The following is an 18,225-nucleotide window of genomic DNA, read 5'->3' as shown; positions in this document are numbered from 1 at the left end:
GTTTCTTTCCCCCCCCCCCCCCCTCTCGCTCTCTCTTTCTTTCTCCAAGGTCAACGAGCACACCAACGATAAGATAACCGATTGATTTATTTACTTAGTGGCCGGTGTTGCTGGAATGTATGGATTAAAGTCTCACATGTTGCATTATCTGTTATTTTTATCACCATCGCGCGACATCATGGCAGAAGCACAAATTGAAATTAGTTTGCAAGATATCACGGAGGGAAAAGTCGCTGTATTCAAGTGGCATGATAAACCAATCTTCGTTTACCATCGGTGAGTGATGCAAACTTATCCCTCTCTCGCTCCACTCCTAAATTTCACAAATAATCGAATACGTTTCAGTCCGCAATCCATTATAGAACAAGAACAGCAAGTGAACAGCGTGGAACTGAGAGATCCTGAAAGAGACGAGCAAAGAGTCCAGCGACCACAGTGGTTAATAGTAATTGGGATTTGCACGCATCTTGGTTGCATACCTATTCCTAACGCCGGTATCATTCCTGGGGGATTTTATTGTCCGTGTCACGGCTCTCATTTCGATGGAGCTGGTCGCATACGCAGAGGACCAGCACCTACAAACTTGGAAATACCCCCGTACAATTTCATCACCGACCATACCATTCGCATTGGATAAGTCAATTCTATTATCTTATACTCTGTTCTAGTCACCACGACATCGCTCCATGTTTCTTCATTCTATTTCAGTAGAAAATAAACAGATTTTTGACAAACCTTCCTCTCCCCCCTATCTTTTATTTCCACCTCGATTTATGCCTATCTAAAGTACTTTTAATGCCTATTTTAAGCGTACTTACTTCGGAAGAAACATCGAAAGACCAGAAATTAGGTTATAGTTATAGGTTATAAGTGCTTTCCGAACGAATGTCAAACAGCGCCCCACGCGTCGGCCATTTCCGATTACGTTCGGTTTACTTCGATCGCCGCTTCTTATTACATCGTTCTACGGTTTACGTGCGTGTCGCGTTTTGTGATTTTCTCTTTCTCCTCAGCTTCTTCCCTATTTTCATTTCGATCGCTGTGCATATATATTCCCTATAGCTGTTTCGCAATGACGCCACCCATGGAGAGAATACAGATCCTGGAAACGATCGAAAAGGAAATTATAGTGTGTTTACAGAGTGCAGGTGATAAATCCTTATTTCCTTTCGAACCTACAACAATGGGAAAATGCCGTTAACGACGATCATTTTAAAAGATATAGTTTTCATCACTCTACAGGACAAGCTTTCGTGGAGCTTAGTAAAGAGAAATCCAGCTTGAAACAGGCCGAAGTACAAACCCAACAATTTTTAAAAACATTAGGACTCGTCGAATCGAAATTGAGCGAACAAATAAACTACCTCACTCAAGTTTCTACAGGTAAGTTGATCTCTTTTCGTTTAACGGTTCGCTTAGGGGAGAAAAAGAAAACGAAAACACTTCCACTCGCTCACCTCTCGATATACGTACGAATCTCTAATTTACGTTAAATCTTCTCAGGGCAACCACACGAAGGCTCTGGATATGCCAGTCAAAAAGTGCTTCAAATGGCATGGCATAGGTTAGAACACGCACGGAGCAGAGTAAACGAATTGGAACGTATTAAAAATAAACCAAGATGAACGCATCGACGAATGCTTTTGTCGGTTGATAATTATTTCGACGTATCGTAATCGTAATTCTGATACTTTAATCAGCCGTCACGATTTCAACATCTTACGATTGCGATCGCGCGTCCATCTATTATTTTTCGTTTCCCTTTCTGTAAATGACACAACCGCCAAACTGCCTACCAAAGGAATGTACAAAGGAACATTCCCATTGTAAAACTAATATTCGATCATGCCGAATAATACATACGACGAATGTAATTAAAACACCGACCAACCATTACGTCAAGTATTTGTATTTTTTGTCCAATGGTCACCCGAGAAACAATCAAGGCACCGATCCATCTACTACACCCATGCTACGTTTCACCGTAGCGGCTAAAGATAGCCTCGATCTTCTCTCTTCGTCCAGCTGTTTCGTCAACAGCGACATTTGCGACTGTAAATCTGTCATTTGACTTTTCAATGTTTTCACCGTTTCCGACAATATCCTACGAAATACGGAACGAACGTGTATGCGTGAAAATCGCATTTTACAGTTACATTAGTATATATTAGACAGCAATCACCACGTGTTTGTTTACCTGTTACTACAAAAATCCCAATTCCCTCGATTATGTATCAAAGACGTTCTGTCCCGTGCTTTATGCGAATCGTATTCCAGCATTGCTAAATCGCAAAATACAACGTACGATACATGAACATGATACTATACAGCAAAATAATTACAGTTTGAAAAAAGCAGTAATGTAATCAACGACCTACAAGCTGATTCTCCTGAGTGAACGGTGAATCTAGCATTAACAGAAAGGCAATAGGCCTCGATCACCTTCAATATGATCGCATCCTCTTCGAATTGTCTTTCGTCTGCAACGGATAAAGCGAATTTTAGTCTTGCTATCGATACCACACGCATATATTTTCCGAGGCGCTCGGTTTAAAAACTTTCAATTCGTACTACACGATCGTGGTGTGCGCGGTGATTCCAAACCGGTATCCATTTTACCAAATGCTCTGAAAGTGTAGAAAGGCGGTGCTGGTCGTAACGAAGCGATGCCCCAAGGTGTTCTAATTCCTAGAGAGGGACAATGTTCCATCATCGATCTTTGTTGTTGTTGTTGTTGCTGCTGCTGCTGTGGTTGTTGTTGTTTCCCGTTTTGTTGACTGCAAATCTGATAATTCGGAACAAGAGACACGAATTAACGAAATGAAAGCTTCGTTTAAACGATAATTAAACAGTTCGCCGTGATTATTGTTAATGTGAAATTAATCTCGTAACATGCACTTATTACTCGTCCATTGTCAATCGTATGAACGACACAGAGGGATCGTAGATGAATTTGAAAGTGAATACGAAAGTGAAGACGGATCTTTTGTTTCGAATTGGAATTCGCAAAATGCGTACCGTTATTAGCAAAGCGAAAGCTTACTTCACACAACATGGCTGTGAAACGAAAGCATACGCTCGTTATGTATACTAAAGGCATATAATGTATGTATGGTAAGGTACAATTAGTGACAAAATGGGTATGAAAACGTTAACTGAACGAGAAAAAATGAAGAAAGAGAGAAGAAACAGCCATGCCATGGAAGCTTGCCTTGATCTGAGCATCCAGACAATGGTATGGATTTCTTCAACCACCAATGAGCATACAGTCCTGACGTATAAATTTTATTCGTTCCATTGTAATCGTCGTCGCCGTCGCCGTCGCCGTCGTCGTCGTCGCCGTCGTCGTCGTCGTCGTCGTCGTCGTCGTCGTCGTCGTCGTTGTCGTGGTCTTTGTTGTCGTTGTTGTCGACGCTGTCGTGTTCGACGACAGGACAATTTGGCTGAAACGCTTTTCTTCCAACTTTTCGTACGATGGTTTGATGCAAATACGGTATCGGTTGCGTAAACCTTCTTTGCATCGTATTATCCAAAGATATGTAAATTGATGCGTTCTTTTCTTGCCTTCGTACTTGATTCGTAGAAGGATGATCAGTGTGGTGGGCTCTCGCAGTACTCGCATCGCAGATGATCAAACGATCCAAAGTAAATGCATCGACGTGTTTTTTGGATAAATTGGACGAGTGAGCGCTGTCTCTGGGAGTAGAATCGAAGGGCGAAGTGCAAACGCATTGATACTCAAAATTATTCTCGTCGTTCTCACTTTCGCAGGAAGAGTGTCTTATAGGGCTTTCGATATCGTGTTTGTTACCAATGTACATATACGATTTACAAGATGAATTAATTTCAGAAGAATTCAATCGATAACTCCCTGCCATTCCCGAGTCCGACGAACCGATACTAGCGACGGCATTCGCTTGGAAACCAAATTCTACCTCTTCTCCAGAGCACCTTTGAAATTCACGGTCAACGATGATGTTCGAGTTATTCGCATCAACGGTCTGATGATGCGAGGACGCGGAATCTATAGGGGATCCGATGCTCCTCCAACAATTTACCGCAACTGTTGCATTGTCAACGTCTTCCTTTATTTCAGCGAGTTTCTCTTCACGCGAACTACCAGCAACGATTGGACACGAACGGGGTAAGTCGCGATTGAAACGCGATCGAGAAACGGGTTCCCCGTTAGCTAGAGTGACGTCGTTTGCGTTATTATTATCGATGAGAGTAGCGGTGCTGGAACTTGGGACACAAACCGATGGCATACTTTTGCTAGTCTCGCGTACGCTATTTCGCGTCGATACACACTTTGAATCTTTTCCTATTCCTACAGTACTAAGATCAATATCTCCTAATGCGTACTTTACGTCGAGAGTTAGGGTAGATTTACGCAACATCGTCTTTCCAACAGCAGGTGACTGCCGTTCCCCCTTCGACTTATTCGCCCCGAAGCTCGATACGTCAGAGTCGTTCGTACAACGATCCTGCTGGCTATTTCTTCGTATCGGATAAAGGACATAAGTCGTTACATTGGCCCTTCGCATTTTCACATTACTCATATCCGGCTTCAGAACGTATTGTAAATAAAGCAATTTTTTCAAAAGTTCAGCACGTATAATCTTTTTCTTGACTAATTTCGCATAATACCTCGATAGACGAGCATACGGAGGTATACTGTAACTCACGCGTGACGTCGTCGACGATTTCACAAGACTGTTGTTCGTCGTTTGTTCTTGAATCAAAAGTTCGATCCACCGCTGTTGATCTTCTTTAGTGGCACAAAGTACCAATATACTCTCGATCATCGGCCCTATAGTTAAACAAACGTTTGAAAATTTTTCTCACGTTTCAATCTCAACCGTGAACAAACTCTATCGCTTGCCTGTAATTTCAAATGCATTTCTCATTTCGTCCGTATCCTCTGTCTGGGTAATGGTAATTCCCGTCAATGGAAGTTTTCCCTGCGAATGAAAGAAAAAACGTGCAAGTAAAATACGCGATCGTGCAACCGAAAATGATCGAATATACTTCGTAGACGAAGGAACTCATCCTCGGGCTGGTGCTGAGAACCAAAAGAGTCGTAGGAAAAAGAACGAAATATCTGTCACGACGATCTAATCCGGTTGTACCGGTTGCCAAAGTAACAGACCCGACGTAAAGAATTTCCCCGAGAGAGCTCAATTCCTCTCCCTCCCATCCTTTAATACCGCTGGTTAATACTTGAAGCGCCAGTTCACGTTGTTTTCGTATCGAGGCACATCGATCCTATGCAAAACAAAAGGAATAGCTCCGTATCGTGTGAAAAGAAGAGAGTAGCGAGGGACGGTGGTTGAACGCACGCAGAATGAATACATCGAACGAATACACGCAACAACTCACCGCTATTTCTCTGTACACAGCTATACTACGTTGCGTGTCACCTCTATCAGGGTGATTCTTTTCCGTGTATCTTTCCAATTCTTGAAGCATAGCTGAATATTTGTCCAGTCTTCTGAACGGTTTACTCAAACCAGTCGTTAATACTAATATGCCGGGCGATACTGCTCCACTACGTTCCATGAAATCGTTTAATTCGTCTCTAACAAAAGAACGACTCTCTATAGTTTGTTAAACGTTACTCATTCCAACATCTAGAGACGTTACCTATGCCGATCTAAAATGCATACAGCCCGCGGGTGATTTCCACAGTAGGCAGTATGGATGGATTTTAATTTTGGAGCAAGCGTTATAAAAAGATTTCCAACCCTTGTAGCGCATCCTTGTGTCATAGCTGTTTCCAAGCTGGATAGTAGACGTTGATGAACCTCAAGAATTTCATGTATATTACCTAAAAGTTGCTTGTACTCCTCTTTGTTCAGTCTAAACTCAGGATATGTGACAAGTTTTGCTTTTAATGCAGCGCATGTTACATTCTATATATATATACTGAACATATATATCGCACATACTTACATATTGGCAGGTTCTAAAGGATGCAAGAAGCTATTTATCAAACCCTGCAATTCTGCTACGTTCACTCTCTCAGAGTCTGCTATATCCTTTAACACGATGTCACGATTGAGTTTTTGATGGGCTGGTGATTCTTGCAGAATTTTCTCTGGAGAAGCTTTCACGCTAGACATGCTGCTGCTTTCTTCGAGAGAAACCAGGCGTGTAACAAGAAACGGTAAGAATTATTTCTAAAGCTTACATACAGACTATTTTGGTGTATAACACGTACCTGGAATCCTGCATTCTTTTACATAATTGGATGGAAACCAGCCTGTTTTGTCGTTCAAGGTACCCTCCCACCAACCTTCTTCGTCGGTCTGTGTTATCGCTATCACATCCCCTTTCTTAAAACACAACTGTAGCAAGAACAGGGCAATGTTTAAAATTGGAAAGCATTATTCTTGGAGAGAATAAAAGGAGGATATGACAGAAAATGAAACATACTTCGTCGTTGTTTTTCCCTTTGAAGGGAAACAGTGCAGTTACAAATTTTGGTGCGTCAGACTTTGACATGATCGTCGAGACGAATGTGACAAGAAAAGGAAAAGAAATAAGACGGAGGTGAAAAAGAATACGACAAAGGAGCAACCGCGAGAAAATCTAACGGTGCAGTTGCATTCTGCGAAGAATCGTTGTTACTCGTTGTCCTTGGCCTTTCTTCTTTTATCAATTCAGTTTCACTTTCAGTTTACACTTTCAGTTAACACTTGAAACGATACGACGTCGAAGAAATCGTACATATTCGTTACATATACGCTTCGTATCGCATCGTTCGACTTTGGGGCGAGAATACGTTTTGCAAATCTTATCCTTGAACACTCAATGACATTCCACCAAGTGATAATCGTACACGTTTCACTTTCTTTTTTGGCTATTACACACGGTATACCTCGACGACCGTACACGTGACCGATCTCTTTCAACTAACAGTTGATTGGGAGGTGTCGCGAATAAAGAAAATGGGCAATTAGTGAAAAATAAGCGTAACGTAATCATTCATATAACGTAAGAAACGAAGAGGTTAGTCTTATATACAGATGGCTGTGACATCTCTCAGTAAAACTATTAATACCCTATACGTATGCAAGCAAGCAGATGCTTACGTGCATGTTCTCAATTTCGTAAGCTTACGCAGGTTTTCACTTATATATTTGCAAAATGTATCGAATGAAAATTGACGGTAAAAGTGATATACAAGTGATAGGAAAATATGTAGGTGTAATAACATGTCGAAAAGAAAAGACGTTTGTGTATCGTTACGGTAGTTAATATTACGTACAACTACTCTACGTAAAAAAAAATGGGTAAGAAGTGTGTTGAAAAGCTTTCCGTTAAATCGCATTATTGTACGGAAAAGCAAACTTGAAACTTCGCGATGTCATCGCCTGATCAAATAAGGGAAAAATACGTAGGTGGTTAGGTCATCCCTCCTACACTTCTTCGGCCTTACACTGCCGCCATTTCAGGAGAACTTGCGGTGTAGGTAAATGATTCAGACAAATAACGTTGAATCAGTTGTCGATAATGTAGCTCGTTGATAAAAGAACAGGAAACTTCCATATCAGAAAATCGCGAAAAAATTGTATACATAAGTATGTATGTGTAGGTATCTTTATGCATATGCAAATTTAATAAAAGAGGATTTTCTACTATCTTTCACGGTTGAATTATATCATGTCATTTCTAAACTCACCGCTTTATATCGTAGAGGGCATAACAAATCTTTTGATTTTTTACACGACCGGTATGTGAGAACGTTGGACAGAAAAATACATGAAGTGCAAGGTCTATCCTGTACATCGTCTATGATAGTAGAGAATTTAAGTGATTAACGTAGAATTTTGTTGGTTGATTTGTGCGATTAATTTTTGCGTAATTGTTATCGAAAGATGGTGATGTACCGCCAGTAGTCGTGCTCACCACGAAAGGTAACTGGTCGAGGTATTTAGCAATAGAGAAATGAGTAATGCAAGGAAAGTGATACGGGTAGACAAGGGTAGCACTCGAGAAACGAGTTAGACAAGGATAGAGAATTTTTCACGCGTAGGGCGTGAGCGGGTGAAATCTGCAGCGCCGCCATTTTGTACGTTTCAGGTGCAGGGTCAATCGAGCGAAAACCTCCATGGTGGAAGAAACAGAATAATAAAAGCAAGAGTGAAGTAAGAAGATTGTAATTTAAAACAATTTACAATTCTGTTAATTAATAGTTGAAAACATATTTCGTTAAATATATTCATGCTAGTCAGAAAGTACTCGTACGGTAGAATCCCATGTACTATTTATTTATTTATTCAGTTGAACGGTTGTAACCAGAGTCTTTTTCCGCGTTCTATGCTGTGCCGTTGCGAAACCGTTCGAGCCTCCAGTACATAAGTACTTAGTACTTTACTTAAGTAGTCCAAACTGTCCTAGGGAAGGGCACACGTGCATATTAATTAATGACATCCTCGAGTATCCGTACTCTTTCTTTTCCTGTAATCCTGGGTGACGAAGCGTGGCCACCACTCCGCCGTCCAAGTTTCGCGTCTCCTACTCCTCCAATTTCCTACTTCCCGCTTGAATCGTGAAAGTAAAACAGGTCTACGTATCAAATCGCTACATGAAAAGTAAAATTAACGCCATCTCGTGTTTGGCCACGCGAACTAACGGCTCGTTACTCGGAACACAGAATGTGAACAGAGGTATTAGACAAGGAACGCACTACTGTGCGAGAAGGATAGAGAGAACGTTTCCTATTGGCTAGCGGGCACTTAAAATCCGCCTTCTGGACGCCATATCTGGACGCCATATCAGATCGCCATATCGGCGAGGTAAAAATCACGAATAACTCAATAATTAGGATGATTTTGCGAACTTTTAGAATCGGAGAACGCAGTGTGGACCTTTAGCAACTTTCTCATATAGATTTTAATGCACCCCTTTCGCCCTTTCGGTAATTAGTTGTTAATAATTTTAGTACGCGATGTCGGGAACGATACCGCATACGTTTACAGTTTTTCAATAATTTCATAGATTTCTACTAAACTCTCATGGAACTTTCTATATGCGTCTGATAGGTAACTCCTTCGGCAATATTCTCGTCTGATTGTTATTAACATATGAGGTTTAGTTTAAGAGTAATTAAACATTATACCAGAGAGTTCCCTATTAATCGTGTTCGAGGAGTATAGTCGAATGCTCTAAACAATTGCTAATATCTAATAAACCACGTTACTTACGGCTACCAAAATTATCGAAGAATATAAATAAAAGTCCATTCTAGATTGTACATGGTTCAAACGCAATAACACGAACGAATCGGATCATATAGCACTGCGTAACGGTTTTCGTTTCGGTTTGCGCCTGCGTCTCAATTCATTCGACAAATAAACTTCTGTTCGTTTCTACGTAAATGGTTATTATCGATTTATCGTATAACGTGGAACCAGAAATATAAAGATGTTTTAGTTGAACGGACATATTTGTTTCGTCTTAAGATCAATATTATAATTATTAGCGGAGAGAGGATCGCCCCTAGAAAAATTCTCTATCCTTGTCTAACTCGTTTCTGTATCGGTAAATACCTCGACGAGTTATCCTTGGTGATAAGCACGACTACCGACGATACATCACCATCTTCCGATAAGAATTAGGCAAAAATGAATCGCACAAATCAAAATTCTACTCGAATCACTGAAATTCTCTATTGCACACTGAAGTAAGAAAAAACTAATGAAATTTCAATAACTAACACAGGACAGTCCTTGCACCTCAACATTCTGAAATACCGATCGTGTAAAAAATCCGAAGATTTGTTATGCCCTATAACAAATAAGTATGTACTTAAGTACTTATGTATTATATACATATAGATAAAGCGGTGAGTTTATGTAAAAATTCGTCTTTTATTAAATTTGCAATATACATAAGGATACATATTGGATCGCGCGTGGGTAGATGTGACTTTCTTATTCGTAATTGCTAATATTGAAATGTTATTCTATCGTTATTAGCTGATCAACGATCAACAGCGGGACAATAATTATTCGATCGGGAAATGATCGATTTTGCGTTAGATGAATGAGAAATGCGTCGAGCCTTTATTTGACCAATTTACTACATACTATACTCTATGTACTGTGTATTCACCGCGTGGGTTGTTCCATTAACGATGCACCCAGCAATTACGGGTGTATTTCTGAGTTAGTTAGGAATTTTAGTGGACGTAGATAGGAAGGAAAGTGAAACGAAGAGAGAGAAAAGTGGACGATCGCGAGTGTGCGATAGAACGTAGGTAGATAAAACGATAACTTTTTTCAGATATATTGGGCATACGTACAGAGACATATAAATACAAGTAGAAAGGAAGAATGTGTATACGGGTATCGAAAGGGTGGTCTGGTCATTGTCATCGCTAGCACCGGCATAACGTCGCGGGGGTGATAGTGGTGTCCCCGATTGACAATAGAAAATGATTCAGTTGTACTATTGTAATAAGAAGAAAAGAGAATAAAATCGGCGCGGTTCGACTACACAGACAGGTACAGGGGATATTTAATAATACGAGTAACATCGATCAGAAACATCGATAAGAAATGGCCTAATCGGTAGGCTCTGGTCCGCAAAACGTTGGGTATTATTTAGACGGTGTAGGACACACGTGTCCGTCGAAACGTATGTACTTAAGTTAAATACTTGTAAGTGTCTCGTTCGTGTCGTTCAGGTCGCGTGTTCGGCTTCGGACGAAAGCCCTCCGCTGTCGTTCACGAAGGGTTCTTCTTCGAGGATTACGTAGATGGACGGATAGTCATCTCTTTCTCTCTCTTCTTCTTCTATCGTTTCTACCATTTCCTTATTCTTTATCGAATTGGTCCTTTCGATTGCTGCAGTCGTCGGTCCTCTCGTTCCTCGATCTCCCTTCGAAAGAAAGAAAGGGAGGAAAGGAAGATTGTGGCGGGGTTGATGCGATCTTTGAGAAAAGCAGAGGACGGAATCGTGAAAAGGAGGGGAAAAAGCGGGTGCGAGTGGGGAGGTTCGATGTACAGAGGAGATACATAGCGTCTCCTTTCAACACTGTGCGTTTCTTTCATTTTCGGTTGGGAAAACGTTCCAAATATGTCGATAGGTACATATTACGTATGTAAGTATGTAAGTATGTAGTTTGTGGTTGTTTGCGCGTACGCGAACGCTACGCAGTAAGTAACGACGCGGTTCGACGCGGCTCGCAGAAATTTCTTTCTGCTCAATGGACGGGAGATTATTACGTTATTAACATTATTAACACTGCTCGAATATTAACACGATTCGCCGGCCGATTCATCTTCCGTGAAAACGGCAGCGCCGACTTGGTCCGACGAACGATCACACGTTTCGGCCCTTTCCGCCCTGTCTCTCTCTCTCTCTCTCTCTCTCTCTCTCTCTCTCTCTCTCTCTCTCTCTCTTTCTCTTTCTCTCTCTCTTTCTATAATACGACAGAGGTGTCTTGAGGTGTCTGGGTTAGATCACGAACTGGTGAATTGGTGAAATTCGGAGGAAGGGATTCCCACTTTCGCCTACGAATACCACACCTACGCGCGCGGTAGAGCAATGTATCGGTCGAGCGCGACCGTGGCGTAATATAGAAGAACCGAACCGTGCGGACGTGCATGCGTGCGTGCGTGCGATGTAATTATCGTTCGTGCTGTCATTGATGTCCGAGGTGGTGTCGACGACGACGACGACGACGACGACGACGACGACAACAACAACAACAACAACGACAACAGAAACAACAGCAACAACAGCAACCGCAACAACAACGAGGAAACACACGAAGCATGCGAAGAGAAGAGGGACCGATAAAGCGATTGCACGACGGTACGCAGCAGAGAGAACGATCGAATCGTTCGGTATCGTTGGAGGGGAGAAATGGCATAAAAAAAGAAGTCTTTGGATTAGGTTAAAAACACCGAACTGGACATTTCGTCAATTCGCAGGCCATCCGAATGAATCGAGAGGAAGACGGAGGGAGGGAGGGATAAAAATATTCGCAGGCCAATACGTGGCGGTGGTCCCTGGCAATGGAAAATCCAATGCGATCGAAGAAAGAGGAGGGGAGAGAGGAAAACTGCGCATCGTTCGGAGGCTTGGTATGCATTTAGGGTTGTTAGAGAACGTGCAAGTTTTCGCAACTCTTCGACTTGCTGTCTCTCGCCCATACCTTACCCAACAAGTTTCGCACTTTCAGACTGGTACTTGTACGACTACCGCGATACTTTTTCGGCGAATTATTCTCCGAGCAAGATCCCAAAGGTGATTTGCTACGATTCTTTCGCGACCTCTTTCGGAACAGGTCCCTCGTTCTTTCAGGATTCTCCAGCTTGAGGCGAATTTGCGTAAGCAGGCCGACGAGAAGCTCGTCCACGTTATGATTAATTCCGACGGATGTCTCGATAAATTTGCAGTCGTAGGACGTGGCCATAGATTTGCCTTCTGCAAGAAAGAAAGAGGTCGAGAGGTGGTTGGACGCGGTCGCTCCGCTCTACGCTCGCTTGCGTACTCATTTACTTACGTACGGGGTAACCCCGTAGAGAAATGGAACGGATATAGCGGGTGGTAGGTGGTGGGTGGAGGGTGGTGGATGGTGGGTGGTGAGACGCTCGGACGCTTCCAAGGACTCTAACGAATTTAGCTAAAGCAGGGAAGCGGCGGCGGCGGTGGCGGTGGCGGTGGCGGCGCCTCCTCTTACCTTCGGTTGAAACCAATCGACTGCGAACGAGGTCGACTTTGTTTCCAACAAGGATCACCGCTCGTGCCGACACGTAATCGCTGCGCCAAAGCGTTTGCAAAACTTCTTCGGCCACGCGTACCGAGGCTCGATCGGTCGTCGAGTAGACGACGCAGTAAGCGTGCGGTTCGTACGTGGTTATGCAAGTTTCCGGCTGCAAATCAAAGAAAAATAAAACAAAATCTGGCCAATCGTCTCGTCTGCGTGTCGTCGTTTCAACGAAATCTTTCTCCTTCTCTCTCCGTCTCTCATTCACTCGCTCGTTCGCTCACTTCGAGGCGATCGATCGCTGGACCTATTTACGGTTGACCGATAGTTACGGCTCGATGCCCCTCAATCGCTGCTCACAATCAGGATGGCTCGGTGAAGCGAGCGAGCGAGCGAGCGTGCGTCTCTCTTCTTCTCCCATTCTTTCGCTTATTAACTGTTCCTATCGCTTTTCGCAACGCAATCTTCTCCCATCTCGCTTTGATCGTTCGCGCCTCGTGAATCGGAGAAGAGAACTTCTCGATCGTACACTCCCTTTCTACGATAATTACCGCGCAACAACGAACAACCTACCGTCATCTCGGCGGTAGAGTGGTCGATAAAAGTCAACTCGGATTCCTCTCCGGCCAGGAGAACGCTCACGGTTTTCTCGCCCGATTCGTCGTCTGCAACGGAAAATACGGGGATAGCGGCAAAGAGGCTTTCGCACTTTCTTTCCCCACTTACCGATCGATGTATCGTAAGCGTGAAGATATTCCGACGTCATAAACTGGGATACCAGCGAGCTTTTCCCCACGGCTGATGCTCCCAGCATCAGAACGCGATACGGAGTTGGTCCCTGAGACGCGCTGCTTTCGCGGGAGCTCGCCAACGAGCCTGCTGCGGAGTTCCTCGCCGAGCCAGGATACGAAGCCGTCAAGTGTTCCGTGCTGCACCGCCGTTGGTAGACGCACGCCACGCCACACGTCACGAGAGGAAGCGATAAAAGGACGAAAGAGAAGAAAGAGGAGAACGAGAGTGTGTGAAAGAGAAAGAGAGCGAGAGAGAGAGAGAGAGAGAGAGAGAGAAAGAAGGAAAGAAAGAAAGAAGCGTGTAATCGAGAGACTCGTTAACGGTATGCGACGACCTGCGTCCTTCTCCAGCTACCTCTCTGTCGTCCAGCTTCGGTTTCTTCCTTTTTCCACCAATAGCGTTCAGATTCTACTCTAAGGTCCAACACGTGTGTCTACGTCGCTGAAACGCTCAATGCTGCACGTAAACTCACGCGTTCGATTTAGAGTGGAACCGGCGAGTAAATGGGAGCCGCCGCTTTATTTCTTCTTCTCCTTTACTTGGTTCGTTCGTTCGTTCGTTCGTTCGTTCGTTCGTCCGTTCGTTCGTTCGTTCGTTCGTTCGTTCGTTCGTTCGTTCGTTCGTTCGTTCGTTCGTTCGTCCGTCCGTTCGTCCGTCCGTTCGTTCGTTCGTTCGTTCGTTCGTTCGTTCGTTCGTCCGCTCGTTCGTTCGTCCGTTTGTTCGTTCGTGCGAGTCCTGTGGAGAAAGGAAAGAACACACACGGGGAGGGGAGGAGATTGAAAAGAGGGAAATCTCACCTCGAGTTGCTCGAAGCGACGCTATTGTTGGATCGCGATCTCCGACTTTTCAAAGAGTCCCCTCGGTTCACCACCCCTTTACCGGTTATGCTGAAATGTCGGAGCCTGTAGTACTCTTCCTCGACGCCGGTGTTCGGCATGCTCGCCACTCTCGACCTTTGTTGCGGAAGACACAAGTAATTCGGCCGGCCGGACGAGCGACTTCCGGGAGCCTTCACCGACTGCGATCGGCTGTGATGTGGGCTGCCGTACCTAGACGTCATCGTTCCGTTCTTTTTTTCATCTACTCGCGGTCCTCTCGCGGCGATAGAAAACGGCAATGAGAACGAACCTCATCTCGAAGTCGTGTATCTCCTGTAGCGTCAACGTGTTCGCAACGTCCAACAGCTGCCTCATATTCTCTTCGCGGCGCCTCACGTCCAGCTCCGGGTGCAGCAGTATCGTCGCGGCCCCGGCCGTTCCGTCCAACGAGAGGGACGGTTGCTGAACTACGATCGTCGCCGCTTGCGTCGATCTCTTATTTCCACTGGCATTGCCTCCTTTTCGGTATTAGAAAGTAGAGAAAGATCCGTTATCCCCCGTTTGATCGCGACACACGCGAAAAGAGCATCTCCGAGCACGGACTCTTCTCTCTTTTCTCTCCTTCCGCTCCTCAAACGCCTTCCTTCGTTTCTCTTTTCCCATCCCCGATCTGTCCGCGCCCTCTTCTCTCGTATCCCACGCGATCGATCGAGGAACCGCACCGACATACTCTCTTCCTTCTCCATCTCCATCTCCACCTCCTCTTCCTCTTCCTTCATCACCATTTTCTGCCGTTTCCGGTCCCCGCTATCGCGTCTCTACTTTCCCACCGTCCCACGAAATCGATCCTTCCAATTATCGACACGACAGGGGACAGTCGGTTGATTCGATCGAGAAAAAGAGCGATGCCGGGAGAGCCTTTTTCGCAAGGTGTTATCAAGCTTTGGACGTGTACACGTGCATCTGTTCAAGCAGAATTGCCGCCCTCTTTCGCCCTAGCCTGCCTCCTCTTTATTCTCTCTTCGTTTCGCGTTACCCGTCGATACTTCGGGAACACGTGCATCTTTAGACACAACGGGTCGTTGGGAATATCGATTAATCGGTTCGAACCGAATATCCGAGGACTGGTGGAAAGAGATAGACAAGGCTAAAGGTGAAACGGAAGCAAGGGAGTACACGCGGAAGAACGGACGAACCGGAGAATATCCGAGTCGGCGGATATGCCGAGAAAAGGTGAACAGCAACAGCAATAGCGGCAACAGTAGCGGCGGCGGCGGCGGCGGTAACAACGGCAATAGCGGCAGTGGCAGCAACAACAACAACAACAACAACAACAACAACAACGATGCCGGCGGCGACGACAAGGCGGCAGGATAGTGGTCGGAGTTGAAAGTTGACGGAAGGAAGACGATCTGTTCCCTTTCGATAAAGGAGGCGAAAAGAAAATACGTAGCACGGGAGGCAGGGCGGCAATTCGATTCAGAAGTTGCAATCGGGTCGCTATCACCTACGTTACTTTAGCCAATCGACCAAACATGCGCTCTCGGTAATCACAACACCCCCATCTTCCCAACTTCCGAGAGAATAGAACGATACGCGACCGAGCAACTTGCGTGGGATGTCAATGTGATCGACCATTCTCGCCTCCTCCAGAGATTCCTCCTTCTCCTCCTCCTCTTCCTCTTCCTCCTTCGTACGCTTTTCGCTATTTTTCAATTCGTTCCTCGGACAACGTCATCCTTCTAGAAACACGAACAAAACAATTCCCCGCTCGTTCATGATCGAGGAGAGAGAGAGAGAGAGAGAGAGAGAGAGAGAGAGAGAGAGAGACAGAGACAGAGACAGAGACAGAGACAGAGAGAGGTACGGCACGGTAAGCAAGAAAGGCTGCAGAAAGAAGGGAAAACGTGGCGACTAAAAGTGCCGGAAAGATGCGACCAATGGAAAGTAATCAGCTAAAAGAAGATAACGCAGATAGCATTTGTAAGTGGATAACCGGAATGTTTTGGAGCAAATACAAGTAAACGGTCTGAAAGTGTAGAGCGGCAAGGGGCGAAGACCCTGAGGTGACCGGCGCAAAGTGCGTCTCGCGGACAAGACTACTTGGGTAAGTATTTAAGTAAGTACGTACGAACCGAGAGAGCACCGGCCGAATCCGACAACGACGCCACGCGCGTGTATGTAGGTACAGTGATATGCGTTAGTTCGATCGTCCCTTTCGACGAGTTTCGTCGGGGGGATTCGGTTCGGATCTCTCGGTTTCGAGGAGCAAACGTCTCGGAGCACAATCAGCTTTATACCTATTGCGCAAAACGGGAAAAAGAGCCTGACCCATGAATGAATGGTTGAAACGAGGGGATGCGATTCTGAAAGAAAACAACATAATTGATATTCTTAACGAGAACAGCTTTCGTCGAAACGGTCTCTACATCGCCCGCATCTCTGTTCTTTCGCGTTTCTCTAACTTTGCCGCGCAAATCGCTGCGATCGGAGGGGGGTGGGAGAGAGAACAATTCACGGATCGATCCTACTACGTCCAGCCTAGCCGCGGTGAGATTGAGCGGTCGATAAAGATAAACAGCGACAACAGGAGGGCATCGTATCGTATCGTTTCTTATCGTTTCGTATCGTTTCGTATCGTTTCGTATCGTTTCGTATCGTTTCGTATCGTTTCGTATCGTTTCGTATCGTTTCGTATCGTTTCGTATCGTTTCGTCGTTGAGAATCGCTCGTCTCAGCTTACCGGCGGCTTTTCCTCGAGACTTGCTGCCACTGGTTCTACATGAACCGTCGCTCGATCGGTCGTTAGTCGGCCGAGCTCCGATCAACGATATGTCCAAAGGATTCGTCGTCACGTTCACGCACGGTCTCCCCTGTCCGTCTGCTGTCCGATTCCCGCCCTCGCGGGATCTGCCGACGATCAACGTCAGCATCGGATTCAGGGGGCCGTTCGCGTCCGGCTGGCCGGCGTCCACGGAACCCCTGACGGGTGTGCTGAAAGTGGAAACACGGCCGTGGTGAGCGGCAAGCGAGGGAGCGGTGGCGAGCAACCGCGACGTACGAACCTGAAGAAATCGGCGGTTCGAAGGTCCGGAAGTGGCGGAGTTCTTCCCGAGACGGCAGAGAGCCTGGCGGTGGCGGTGGCGGTGGTAGCGGCCGTGTCGTTCATCGCGACGTGGATGCCAAGCGGTATCGCGTCGATCGGTACCGCCTCGGTCTCGTCCAGAAGATTCGAGATACTGGTCGCGCGAACGTCCAGACAACCGATCGGGATCTCGGATCTGAACGCGCCGCCAGTCGACAACGCCAAACACGCTTTCGCTCCCTTCTCCTCCCCGGTGGAACACTCGCCGGATGGAGAGGAGTCAGAGGGTGGCGGCGCCGGAGGCGGAGGCAGCGCCGGTGGCTGTGCCTCCGTCGTCACAGCCAGAACCGGAGATATTAACTCGGAGTGTGGAGCAGTGCTCGAAGATGCACCGGGCGGTGACATCTCCGACGGAATGTCCATCAGATCGAAGCTGTCGTCCGGTTGCTCCCCGTCCGTTGTCGTCACCTACGAACAAATTCCGAGAGCTGGAGAGTTGTCCGAGAGCACAGGCTCCGCCGACAACCTCTTACCATCGTGAGCATCGTGTTCGCGCTGTCCGTGCTGGTGTTGATCGTAGTTTCGGAAGCGGTACTCGAGCCCATGACAACGACTTTCGGAACGGTGCGGCAACTTCGACTCCCGCCGGCCGATTTGAAGTGCAACCTTCGTAAAGCGGACGCAGCGTGAGACAACAGATCGGTTTCGCGCGAATTCTCCGCTCCATTGTGACGATGCGCCGCGGTGTTCGAGACGCGCGATTGCGACTGCGACTGCGACTGCGACTGAGACTGCAGTTGCGGCTG

The 18,225-nt window shown here is 45.7% G+C and overlaps 4 protein-coding genes across 5 annotated transcripts in view; 2 read left to right on the top strand and 2 right to left on the bottom strand.

Moving 5' to 3' along the window:
• The window catches only part of LOC108580074 (cytochrome b-c1 complex subunit Rieske, mitochondrial-like), a 1,252-nt gene extending 512 nt beyond the window's left edge, over window positions 1-740 (top strand). The window contains exons 2-3 of the mRNA XM_017943732.1: window positions 99-276; window positions 346-740. Of these exons, the coding sequence (XP_017799221.1) occupies window positions 99-276; window positions 346-637 (470 nt within the window). The 3' untranslated portion in view covers window positions 638-740. The remainder of the gene's footprint in view (window positions 1-98; window positions 277-345) is intronic.
• A 167-nt stretch (window positions 741-907) lies between these two features.
• On the top strand, window positions 908-1,797 carry LOC108579924 (mediator of RNA polymerase II transcription subunit 11). Its single transcript, XM_017943546.1, has 3 exons — window positions 908-1,148; window positions 1,243-1,383; window positions 1,504-1,797. Exons 1-3 carry the CDS (start codon window positions 1,073-1,075, stop codon window positions 1,623-1,625), a joined length of 339 nt encoding a protein of 112 aa, XP_017799035.1. The 5' UTR covers window positions 908-1,072; the 3' UTR covers window positions 1,626-1,797.
• An 11-nt stretch (window positions 1,798-1,808) lies between these two features.
• LOC108579923 (rho guanine nucleotide exchange factor 7) lies at window positions 1,809-7,107 on the bottom strand. 2 transcript variants are annotated; one of them, XM_017943543.1, is made up of 12 exons: window positions 6,436-7,107; window positions 6,221-6,347; window positions 5,953-6,133; window positions 5,644-5,859; window positions 5,380-5,578; window positions 5,029-5,265; window positions 4,883-4,961; window positions 4,686-4,810; window positions 2,572-2,785; window positions 2,379-2,480; window positions 2,198-2,282; window positions 1,809-2,104 (listed from the first exon to the last, which is right to left on the bottom strand). In XM_017943543.1, exons 1-12 carry the CDS (start codon window positions 6,502-6,504, stop codon window positions 1,942-1,944), a joined length of 1,797 nt encoding a protein of 598 aa, XP_017799032.1. In that variant the 5' UTR covers window positions 6,505-7,107; the 3' UTR covers window positions 1,809-1,941. The 2 variants fall into 2 exon arrangements, with proteins under 2 accessions (XP_017799032.1, XP_017799033.1); XM_017943544.1 differs by having other exon boundaries at window positions 2,572-2,746.
• Window positions 7,108-11,869: 4,762 nt separating this feature from the next.
• On the bottom strand, window positions 11,870-18,164 carry LOC108580030. The gene is made up of 10 exons (XM_017943686.1): window positions 17,953-18,164; window positions 17,400-17,887; window positions 17,078-17,328; window positions 16,635-16,700; window positions 14,645-14,852; window positions 14,314-14,565; window positions 13,451-13,653; window positions 13,298-13,389; window positions 12,698-12,890; window positions 11,870-12,441 (listed from the first exon to the last, which is right to left on the bottom strand). Exons 1-10 carry the CDS (start codon window positions 18,022-18,024, stop codon window positions 12,116-12,118), a joined length of 2,151 nt encoding a protein of 716 aa, XP_017799175.1. The 5' UTR covers window positions 18,025-18,164; the 3' UTR covers window positions 11,870-12,115.
• Between the last annotated feature and the right edge of the window lie 61 nt (window positions 18,165-18,225).

Source organism: Habropoda laboriosa, unplaced genomic scaffold (genome assembly GCF_001263275.1).
Source record: "Habropoda laboriosa isolate 0110345459 unplaced genomic scaffold, ASM126327v1 scaffold2, whole genome shotgun sequence".
Taxonomy (NCBI): Eukaryota; Metazoa; Arthropoda; class Insecta; order Hymenoptera; family Apidae; genus Habropoda; species Habropoda laboriosa.
The sequence above is the reverse complement of the archived record's forward strand: the minus strand, read 5'-3'. Positions and strand labels throughout refer to the sequence as shown.

Bases quoted from the DNA above. Each gene is read 5' to 3' on its own strand.
- LOC108579923 (XM_017943543.1), bottom strand. From the start codon at position 6,504: ATGTCAAAGTCTGACGCACCAAAATTTGTAACTGCACTGTTTCCCTTC. The intron at 2,786-4,685 runs GTGAGTTACAGT...CCGAATTATCAG, and splicing joins AATCGTCGACGACGTCACGC to ATTTGCAGTCAACAAAACGG. The intron at 2,481-2,571 runs GTACGAATTGAA...TATCCGTTGCAG, and splicing joins GCGCACACCACGATCGTGTA to ACGAAAGACAATTCGAAGAG.
- LOC108580030 (XM_017943686.1), bottom strand. From the start codon at position 18,024: ATGGGCTCGAGTACCGCTTCCGAAACTACGATCAACACCAGCACGGAC. The intron at 17,329-17,399 runs GTTCGTACGTCG...TTCCACTTTCAG, and splicing joins CGAACCGCCGATTTCTTCAG to CACACCCGTCAGGGGTTCCG. The intron at 14,853-16,634 runs GTATAAAGCTGA...AATACCGAAAAG, and splicing joins TTTCCCGTTTTGCGCAATAG to GAGGCAATGCCAGTGGAAAT.
- LOC108579924 (XM_017943546.1), top strand. From the start codon at position 1,073: ATGACGCCACCCATGGAGAGAATACAGATCCTGGAAACGATCGAAAAG. The intron at 1,149-1,242 runs GTGATAAATCCT...ATCACTCTACAG, and splicing joins AGTGTGTTTACAGAGTGCAG to GACAAGCTTTCGTGGAGCTT. The intron at 1,384-1,503 runs GTAAGTTGATCT...AAATCTTCTCAG, and splicing joins CCTCACTCAAGTTTCTACAG to GGCAACCACACGAAGGCTCT.